The 11,111-nt window shown below is 44.8% G+C and overlaps 1 protein-coding gene across 1 annotated transcript in view; it reads left to right on the top strand.

The window, feature by feature from the left end:
• Positions 1–10,523, top strand: part of LOC6538875 (headcase protein) — an 80,001-nt gene extending 69,478 nt beyond the window's left edge. The window contains exons 3-6 of the mRNA XM_002099343.4: positions 6,648–6,836; positions 8,383–8,471; positions 8,561–8,660; positions 8,847–10,523. Coding sequence (XP_002099379.3) covers positions 6,648–6,836; positions 8,383–8,471; positions 8,561–8,660; positions 8,847–9,020 — 552 coding nt within the window. The 3' untranslated portion in view covers positions 9,021–10,523. The remainder of the gene's footprint in view (positions 1–6,647; positions 6,837–8,382; positions 8,472–8,560; positions 8,661–8,846) is intronic.
• The last annotated feature ends 588 nt before the right edge of the window (positions 10,524–11,111 follow it).

An 11,111-nucleotide genomic window follows, 5' to 3' on the forward strand; every position in this document is an offset into this window, starting at 1 on the left:
CCTGCGAGTGCCAAATAAGCCCTCATTGAGGTGCAGCCACAAGGACCCTCGTCATTTATTGGCCTTTAAAGCGGCGTCGAGTGCACTGGCTTCTTCTAGCCCTCTCTCTGTCTCTGTCTGTCTGTCAGTCCGATTGTTTGCCCGTCTCTTTCTCACGCCTGCTGTCTGTCTCTTTCACTTTTGGTTTGTGTGTGTGTGTTATTTTCTGGCTAAAGGACGAAAAGGAGTGGGTCTGCGGTGTCGGGGATTGGAGGTTTTTAATGTCGTGTTTATTTTGACATTTTCATTATGTGCGTATCTTGTTTGTGGCAGAGCGACTGTGTGTGTGTGTGTGTGTGTGTATTCGTTCATTGTCTGCGTCTGGCTGCGTTTTTTATGGTTGCCACCCCGACCACCAACCGCCAACACAGCAAACTTCTTCTTGGCCTTCACTTGAGCTTTTGTTTGGTGTCAAAACCCCCTTTTTAATTATATTATTTGAACCTTTAACCTGGAAATGTTAAAGTTTTCCCGGCAGAGTTGAGTGCATTTGCTTTTTCGTTTGCCTGAGACTTGCATTTGAAATGAAATTCTTAAAACTTTCCTTCGCCGTTGCCGTTGCCTATATTGAGTGTCCTTTTTGGCCAAGAAAGGAACAAGTTTTCCGTCGCTTTTGTTTTAATCAAACTTTGGCCGCCTCCTCTTCTTGTTTATTTTTTCGTTGCCAGCTTATAACTTTTCCCTGAGGTTAGAATTTCCACGCTTTTCCTCTTTTGTATTGTAATTAAAATGCAGACGGCTGTCTTTGCTCCTTTTCCTTTTTATTTCTCTAGTTACTATTTTTGCATTTTTTGTTTTATTTTTAAGCTAGCCAGCATGGCTGTGTGGCAATTATAAAGATATGCTCCAAATGAGTTCCATTCCGAGCCATTTCTCAGTGCGGCGATAAAAATTACAGCAAATGAAAGGGGAAAAACGCTGGAAAAAACGTAGAAAAACGCCCGGAAAAAGGCAAATTTAATTAGGTTCAACTGCGCTCTCCTCTTTCACCCCTTCTCCTTCAGCGATCAATTGGTGGGCAAATGCAACCGTCTCAGTTTGTTGACTCCCACTTGTGCCCACTCTTATCTGTTTCCCCATTTTCCCCTCATTTCCCTCGATTTCCCGCCACTATTTGCACTTCCAAATGGAGGCCCGACTATTTCTATTTCTGTTGTTGACAGCACTTATCGCCTGGAGCTGGAAAAAGTCTACTTCGGTTGAGGTTCATTGATCCATGGGTGTGATAAGAACCCAGTGGGTGCTTAACCCTATAAAAACTACAGGGTATGCAAAGGAACGTGCAAAAAACTTAAAAAAATACCAGGTTCTGGTTTAAGAAGCCTTGCTTACATTTAAGCACCATTGTGTATAAACCTCCTCTTTTTCAATCATAAACAAGCTAAAATAAAGCAAGGCATAACGCATACGCACCGTTGCCAAGTTGATAAGCAGCTAACAAGCGAAGTACAGCAAATAGAAACCCCTCGTCTTTGCAATTATATAAATGAAAGAGTGAGTTGCATCACCCACCTCACAAGTCGCAACGATACATATGTTTGTTTGCCGTAAAGCATCGGGGGGATTAAGTTAAGTGGAAGAAATTACACCAGAGAGGATACACTTACTCTTTCTCCGGACTTCGTTGACTTCTTTGGCTTTCCGCCGGAGGAGAAATGGCTTTCAGTTCGTTTAGTTTTGGCTGCTAATGTCGTGGGGATTAAGTTCGAATCAAAGCAATGTACTGTGACTTCGTAAAATGCAGCAGCAGAGAACGGAATGAAAAAAATCAAAAAAAAAAAAAAAAGAAAAACCCCGAAAAGGAGTGCCTTAAAAAATAATTAAACAATTAAGTTGGACAAGGGCACCATCATAACACTATTAACAGCCACCGAATGCATTTAAATTGCCTGCTTAGCGGGGAAAATGCGGGGGCGTGGAGTACTTGGATCCAATAACCATCAATGTCTGGCAAATGTCTGGGTGATGCCTTTGAAATTTGCTTTTCATATAAAAATAATTGTTATGCCCGAGAATAAAGTTTAAAGTGGAGGAGAACCCAACCAGCCAGCAAAAAAAAAATGAAAGCAGGGAAAGGGAAAGCAGCCTCGCGGCGGGATGCAGTTCAATAAACTGCGAGAAAAGGCAAAAGCATGCTTCAAGGCGCCAGCTTTTGCTTGGGCAAAAAAAAAAAAAAAAAAAAAATGTGAAATTGGAAATTGCATTTGTTTTGGCCCTTGCCTTTTGCCCCATACATAAACCGCTCTTAGCCAATCGAAGAAAGCCATTATGCCATAGCACATTGAACGCACGATAAATAAGCACAGACCCAAAGTCCAGTCTATAGCAACAAAACCCCAAACCATGCGCAGCAAGGACCGAATACGATTTATTTGCAAATTGATATTTAAAGGTCAGAAGCATACTAAAGGATACTAAACCGGCCAAGAGCAGCTTAGGGCCATGCCAAGCACTTGGCTAATGGCAAAATGCAAAAGATGCAAAAATCCGTATATCTTGAGGGCAGAGAAATTAAAATTTGTTTTCGAGTGCTTTCAGTGAAAGCAATATTATCCTTATGATGGCAGGACATCAAAAACTTGGCACAGAACATGGCCAGGAGTTTGGAGGGGGCGGTAAAAGTTTCTTGAACTCGCCAAAGCGAAGGCAGCTTATCAAAAAAACATTTCGACTGCGCCGCCTAATGAAGTTATAACCCAGACAAACCCTGACTAGATATGCAAAGCTCAAACTCCTACTCGCTTTTCGTTTTTCATTTTTCGTTTTTGCGTTTCTGTGTACTTTTATTTTGCAATTGTGTCGCGCATTTGAATTAAGTGCAAATGACATGAGATTTTTAGGGGAAAACAATGCGAATAGCAGCTGCCTCTTAGGAGCTGCAACCCCTCGACAAGCTTTTAAGCCACTTCACAGTTGTATACTACAACAACAGAGCGAGAACAGAGTGAGTGGAGTGCATTTTCCTTTCCTTTCCCGCGACTCTCTTTGCTTTTCCCTTTGACTTGGCACTCCTTTTGCTTGTTTTCCCTTCGTTTCGCTGAAGTTTTCATTGTCTGGCTTCGTACTTTTTGAATTTATTGAAATGTTTGTTTGTCTGCCATGTTTGGCTGTACAGGAAGAAAAGCTGCATCTATTCTTCTATTAAACATTAACAAAAAGTTGCGAATTTCCTTTATTGCATTCTAATTTTGAAGTCAAGTTGCATTTAATGCCCATATTAATATTCTTTAGCAATTGCATTGCTTTTTTCTCACTGTGTAGTTGTTGCCTGGCTGCATTGTTGATGGTGGTTTCTTCGTTTCTGCACAGCTGCGCCTGGCGGTATGCTACGTTGTTCGCTGTTGCATTTGTTGTCGCAAAATATTATTACTCCATTTCATTTATAAAAGTGGCACTGCCCCCCATCCCCGTAATTCCGTAATTCCGCAACTGCAATTCCATTTCATTGTCAGTGTCTTGTGTCTTGTGCCCTGTGCCTTGTATCTTGTCTGTTTGTCTCTTTGCCTTGTTGGTTTGGGGGGGAAAGTAGTAGTTGGTGGCATTGTTGCTGGCTTGTCATTGGCTTTAACTCCTAATCCACAGGTCACATCTGGGCCATTGATCAAAGTGTCTTTCTGGGCAGACAGCCAACTTATTCCGCTGCTTAAATTAAGCACCTAACACCACGCCCACCTCGGCAAACAAGCAAACAGCCCACGAGGAGCCGCGACTGCTGTCAGTTTTGCCAATGACAATTTTCAAATTTAGTCTGCCATTTCTTTTGTCTCTGTGGCAAAAAACGCCTACGGGTTCTTCGCGGGGATAACCATTTAGAGCGTAGACAATTTTTCAATTTCCCCACTCACACTCACGCGATTGACAATTGGAGAATGAACAGTTTTTCCGGGTTAATAAAATAGTTTTTCCACGCAGTTACGCCCACAACGTCGTCTAATGAGGATTTTTCCTGCTCTTTAAACGATTGGCGCAAAAAGGTAACTGCGGCGATGTGTGGGGCCTTTTGAGGCTCACATGTGTTTGCTCACTGTCTGCACAAACAGGCGGCGAAACACTTTTATTAACTTTAGCATAAAGCTTAAAGGAGCCAAAAAATAATCGAGATAAACAAACCAAACAGGAGGATGAAGTATTTATGGCTGGCATTTTTAATGGATTAAGAGCAGTAGTTGCTCCACCGACTTCCGTCGGCGCACTTAAGCCTTAGGGCCAGAAATGCCATTTAATTTAATGTGTTTATGAAAAGCCCAGCACTTTGAACTCAACTAAGGAGAATCGAACTCGAACTCGAATTCAATTGAATTGTATTAGTTTCTTGGTCCATTGTCTCCGTCTTTGGTTTTTGGGGTGTGGCGGGAAAACCTTTTTGATTTGTGGCCCCACTGAGTTTGGGTGTTGGTATTTATGGTCGGTTGTCGGGAGGAAGTGCTGCCTGATTTATGCGTCCGAAGGAAGTGACAACTCAATGGCTTCATTAGTGTCCTTCGACGAGCTCTGAACCAAAACCCAAAAACGCGCTCAAACCGAAGAAAGTGACGTGAGTTTATTGCACTTCGACTTTTGACTTCTGGCGAGTGCCATGAAAAGTTGTTGCGCTCTCGCAATAATCTCAAATTCAGCAATAATAATTTCATGCTTATAATTTGCTGAAGTTTCCCGATGCGGTTTTGCCAAAAACTTTGCACACGCGATTCTCATAAATTATGAAGAGAGGCAAAGGTCCTCAATCCTTTGGCCCCGTCTGAGTTCATTCCCGGTTTTTGGCCAACGACCGCCGTCAGCCCAGAAGAACTGAAGGCAGTTGAAATTAGCAAATCGTCACGTAGCCAACATGGAGCTGTGGAATGTTTATGGCTCTCAGAAAACAGAGAAAAAGTCGAGGGATATAACTTAAGATAAAGTAATGTGGGTTACTAAGTTGTAAACATGCTGAAATAAATTATGATTATTAAAGCTACATTTATTTATATTAACTAGAATTTAATTAAAAATAGTTTAAAGACTTGCAAGAATTTCTCCCTGTGCAGGGAAAAGCTGAGCAAAAACCGAAGATGGAATGTGCGCTACATGTGCGTCTGCATCCTTTTTATTTCATTTTTTGGCCGTGTTAAGAGCAATAGCGAGGCAAAAGATTATTGCTGCAGTTGGCTGTGCTATCTGGGTTATTGTTATTGTCGGTAATCCCAGACGAGCATCACCCAACACTCACCCACAGATACACAGATACACGCACATTCTCCTTGAGCCATCAACTTAATTGCTTTAGCAACTCACCCCGACATTTTCCGCCGCCATTCTTTTGTTTAATGAGTGAAAATTGTGCCTCGTATCGCTTACGAATATCTCCCAATTTTCTTTCCCCCCTGCTCGGCATGCAAACACTCATTAATCGAAGCCGTTGTTGTGAAACAATGTTGGGAGTTGATTTTATTGTTTCCAGGATTTATGAGCTCTGCTGGTTCTGGCCCCCAAGAAGTTGGCAAACAAACATTGCATTGTCGGGCCCGTGCAAATATTAATTTGTTGATTATTTAGCCTGAGAGGCGGCACCGTGAAAAGAGTGTCATCTCGAAATGGAAGAGGGCACGGAACAACACAAGTTCTCAGCAAATATTGGCAAAGATTCCAAAGGGGCTTAAGCGACTTGCCCTCTTAGCTCTCTGCTCCTTATTAAAAGTGCATTAAACCTGTCCCAGAAACTGAACAGAACACAAACGTAAACAGATATATAGATATAGATATAGAAATAGAAACAGAAACATTCCTCAGCTGCAATTGATTGGTTCTACGTGTCCTTTGGCTTAATTCCGATACATTCCAATGTCATGCCACTGAATTATTCAACCTGGTCTGGTCGCCAAACCCACTCTCTTCCAGTCTGAGTGCTGTTAGTTCGTCTGGTCAGGTGCCGGACCATCGTCAATTACCCAAACAGAGTCACAAATATTCCCTCATCATTGGGTTAGTTGGCTTTGATTGGCGGTGGAGGTGGTGGTGGTTGCAACTATTCCCACCTTGGCCATATTTCGTGGATCCTTTCAACACCTTTTGCCTTTTTGACGGCTTTATTACCAGCCGGTGGAAAATGAAGCGCGGCAGTGTGTGTGTGTGTGGGCTCCTCTGCCGGCTCGCCATATTGATTATCGATTTGGGAATTGGCCTGGACTGTTTGTTTGCCTGACTTAACTTACACTCCTGGCCAAGCCACACACCTGGCTAGCTAGCTAGCTAGCTGTATGTGTGTGTTCATTCAATTTGGGCAACGTGTTAGCCACTTTGGCTTAGACAACACGGCGCTCTGTTTTTGCCCGGCACGTTTGGATTTTATGGTTCATTTGTTGGCGCTTAGACGCTGGCTGGTTGCTTCGTTTTGTCCCTCGGCGGACATATATTGGGAATGCTCATTGGACACCACCTTCAAGTTGACAGCGGGCACCGTGGTGGCGGGGTAAACGAACCTTGTTTCTAAACTCAATAATTTTGGCAGCTGCGCGGCGCATTCAAATTGGGAATCGAAAGCGCTGCTACAAACAGCTTTTAAGTTTAAGAGTGTTTCATCAATTCAAACCTACTAATACCTTTCATTCTTTTTCCAATATTTTTTTTTGCAGATTGAGGACGAGGGCAACCACGGCAACGATGAGACGCGTCTCTTCATCCTCTCCTCGCTGGCCCAATCCCAGATGAGCCGGGTGGCCTGCATTTTGTGCGAGGAGCCGCTGCTCGTATTCGATCGCTATCCACTGGTCGATGGCTCCTTCTTCCTGAGTCCCAAGCAGCATTCCAGCGGCTGCATCGAGGTGAGTAACGCGCCACCAAGTACACTCTGCATTGCTGTCCCCCAAACTTACTTTGTCTTGACTTCTGGAGCATGATAAATGTATTGAGATTTCTCTGCGCTTTGGCCGCACTTTGAACATGTTCTAGCTGTATTTCTTACTGTGTAGCCATCATTTATAAAACGTCAAATGTGGCATGGCAACCTTTTGGCTGCACAGTGCACACCCACACCCACAATCACAACCACGCAGCTTTCACTCGCCCACGTGCCCCCGAGAACTTTCAGCTGCAATTAGCGGGCGAACTACTCCATCGCCTGCCACTCCCATTTGCTCATTTTTCTGGCGACTATGGCGACTCTGGCTCTGGGGACTGCAGACAGACCCCGCAATTTATGACCCATTTAAGTCAGCGTAATTACGCCAGCGCCCAAAGAAGAGCCCGGCAAAAACTGCAGTATGCAGTATGCAGTTTGTAGTATGCAGTTTGCCGTTTGCATTTTGCACATTTTGCATTTCATATGGAGGGACTGCACGCACGACCTACGCCTTTATACTGTGCCTGCTTTCCCCAGTTTTCCTGGTTTGCCTGGTTTTCTACTAGCTGCCTGCCTCCCTGTCAGTCTCGCCCCTTTTTCCCCCCCAAACTTCTGGGGGCTTTAAATTAAGCCTGGATTTATAATTCATTGCCAGCTGCTGCTGCGGCTGCTGCTGCTGCTGCTGCAATCGGAATTGGCTCCTTTGTATGTGCCTCTTTTCCCTTGACTTTGACTCGGTCTTCTGTTCGTGGGCGGCAGCAGCAATCTCCTGGGCAAGTTTATGCATTTTGCATTTTATTTGAAATTATTATGTCGCGTCGCAGTGGCAGCTCCACTTCCACTTCCTCCTCATCCTCTTCCTCTTCGAGTCCTTGGCTTTTTGCAAGGGGAGCCATGCAAGAATGCGCTCAATGCTAGGGCCAAACCCCTCGCTTGCTCGCCCTTTGACAAAAGTGGAAAGTTGATACCCTAACAAAGGGAGCTGTTTGCCAACTGGCGGTCTATTTGACTTGCCAAGCCTTTGAAGGCCATTTAAGTGGCAAAAAAAAAAATACGTTTAATTTTATTGTAAGTTTCTGTGTAAAAATGAATCTCTGACAGTCTGTTTGCCTACAGACATTTCAGAGGATTACTCATTATTTCCTTTATGTTACAAATGCTAGTTGTAAAAATTGCATTTTTAACAACGTTTACTATTTATATGTTTTGGAAACTCCATTGCTACATTCCACTACCAAAACAAGCGCAGTTATGTATTCAAAGTCTTTCTGCAAACACAAGTGTAGCTCCCAAATTTTGGCATAGTGTATTCAGGGGCTTAGAAGTCGCCATTTCAATTCATTCGTTTTCCTGCCATAATTTTTCATTGTTGGTGTGTCTGCTCGGTGGCCCCTGGGCTCCTGCTTGAATTATGCGGCTGGATCCTGCCCCCTTTTTTTTTTGTGTCCTTTTGTCTGCACCCTTTTCACCGCTTCCGCTTTCTCACTCCAATCCCTGAATCCAATCCTCATTCCTCTTTCCTTTTCCAGGTTAAATACGAGGGACGCACTCTCTACTTGACCTGTGTGTGCATGAGCTGCCTGGACGGAACCTCCAGCAGCCGCGTCATCAACTGCAGGTGAGCATCGCGAAAGGGGAACTTGTGGTGGAAGGTCATAAATTAATGATAATGATTTGGTGCCTTTTTTTTGTTTGCCTCGTTTGCAGATTCTGCAAGGAGCCGTGGGATGGGTCCAGCCTGGTTTTGGGCACCATGTACGCCTACGACATCTTTGCGGCCATGCCCTGTTGCGCCGAGCGGTTCAAGGTGAGTTTATGGCCCCATAATGTTTATATTAGGTCAATCAAGAAGCTTTAAGACAGCCTCAAAGGAAATATAAAACCTTTTATGGGCAGCTCTTCGATTGAATCAACTTTATTTCGACATGATTGATATGTGCATGGCAATGGTTATAATTTCCACAATTTTCTTCTTCCCCTCCTCCCATTGCAGTGCAATAACTGCTTCAAGATGCTGATGCATCCGCAGCAGCGTCTGAGCTTCTACAGTGACTACTCGCACGGAGTGACCTGTCCGTACTGCAACACGCAGGACACGCACTTCGTGAAGCCGCTGAGCTTCTGCTACGCCAAGAGCCCGGCGACGCGGCTGCCGACGCTCGCATAACATGAGGCCCCGTTGGAGTCGCCCGTGGGAACAGGTGCCACCGCCACTCAGGTGCCAAACGCCCAGGGCGCTCCAACGGCCTCCGGCTGCAGCAGCAACACCATCGCCATCGCCAGCAAGCAGCCACCAAAGCAGCCGCTCTACAATGCCGCCATCGATTATTCGGCACCGCTGCAGCAGCAAATTAATCCGGACTTGATTGGAGCCCATCCGCATGCCCAGCAGCATCAGCAGCAGGTGCGGCAGCAGCAACAGCAGCAGCAGCAGCAACCACAGCAGCAGCAGCAGCAACAACAACAGCAGCAGCAACAAACACAACAGCAACAGTCACAACAGCAGCAGCAACATCAGCCTGCGGTCAGCTCATTTCAGAGGAGCAACTTCACTCAACAGTCGCATAAAAGCATGAACATGATGGCCATGACAGATGTGATGAGCAAGTACCAGCAGCAACAGCAGCAGCAACAGCGCCAGCAGCAACACAACCTGCAGCCACAGCAGCAACATGCAACACAGAAAGGACTCGAGGGCCTTCTATTGACCAATACCAACACAAGCAACAACAATAGCAGCAGCAGCAGCAGCAGTATTAGTAACTTAATCATTAGCCATAATTCAGCCAGCAATACAGGCAACAAAATGCAGCCCACTTGGGGCCAAAGTGATGCCATCTCGGCATTGTGGGGCTGCTCCAGCAGCAGCAGTGGCTGCTCCTCGGGCAGTGGATCGCAGCCCTCGTTGAGTCCGACGGCCAGCAGCATTGGCAACGATGGCTCCAAGATGATGTTGTGGGCGGCCCAAAGCTCGCCGCAAAATGCTGCAACACTCAGGGATACAGGATTCAAGGAGTTGCAGCGCCATCAGCAGCAGCAGCAACAACAGCAGCAGCAGCAGGTGCCACAGCAACTGCCACATGCAGCCTCGCCCACAGCCTCGCTGACCAGTTCCAGTTCCTCCTCGAACGGATGGAGCGCCTCGCATTATGGCAAGCCCAACATCTGGGAGCTGCCAGGATCCGCTGGCCAAAGGACGCCGGCCAGCAGCCACGACATCTTCACCGATCTCCTGTGCAACCTGAGCATCAGTCAGGACAACAGCAGCCAGCAGGCCAAGGCCGATGCCTCCGACGTCAGCTCGAATTCCTCCTCGTCGGCCGGGGAGCTCCTGGAGGCAGCCAATATCTGGCGGTTTCCGGAGTACGCCAGTCAGCAGCTCTACAACGAGGAGCCCACTGGCGGCGCAGCTGCCTGCATGCAGCTCTTCAACGACTATCTCAACATGAACTAAAACGAAGGATTAGGAGCCACAACAGCCTGCAGCATTTGTTACTCTAGCTAAATTGAAAAACAAAAGTTGAGGAAAAAGGAGTAAGCAGGAAGAGGAGAGGCTATATATAGGAGCCACTCCTGGAGCGAATGTTTTAGTTTTTAAAATCATTTGATTTTTTATACATCTAAACACACAACACATCTAAAACCGAGAGAAAACAAAGCAAACTAAAAACAATTTTCTTGTTATTTTTGTTGAGTTTTTTAGTTCTTTGTTTACACACCTACCTAAACGAAAACAAGCAATTTTTAGTTTTATTTTATAAAGCAAATTTTTTATACATTTTACCAAAAAAAAAAAACAAACAGAAACGTAAAACAAAAAAAAAAAGGGAAAACGAGTAAACGAGATGAAGGGACAAAAAAAGAAACATTTACATCACGATTGAGGGAAAAGTTTTATTTAGCAAAAATTGAAGGCAGGGCATTAAATTGTTTAAACAAATCATGATAATTGCTGTGCTGCTCAATAACACAAAAAATTATAAACATAAAAGGGAGAAGGAGAAGGAGTAGAGTAGGAGTATAACAGGAAGTGAGAAGGGGAGAACATGAAACATTTGCTACAATTTATGAAACGTAAAATTACAAAAAAAAACCTAAATTTAAAAACAACATAATCGATAAGTTGCACATCTTTACCTAAGCGATTGGTAATTATTCCTAGTTTTAGAAAGCGAAAGGAGAACCTCTAGAACCGATTAAGTTTCTCGCTCCAGTTCCGAAGAGTTCAGTTAGGTCCTCAGAGTAATTCAGCCCCCCA

This window comes from Drosophila yakuba, chromosome 3R (assembly GCF_016746365.2).
Source record: "Drosophila yakuba strain Tai18E2 chromosome 3R, Prin_Dyak_Tai18E2_2.1, whole genome shotgun sequence".
NCBI lineage: Eukaryota > Metazoa > Arthropoda > Insecta > Diptera > Drosophilidae > Drosophila > Drosophila yakuba.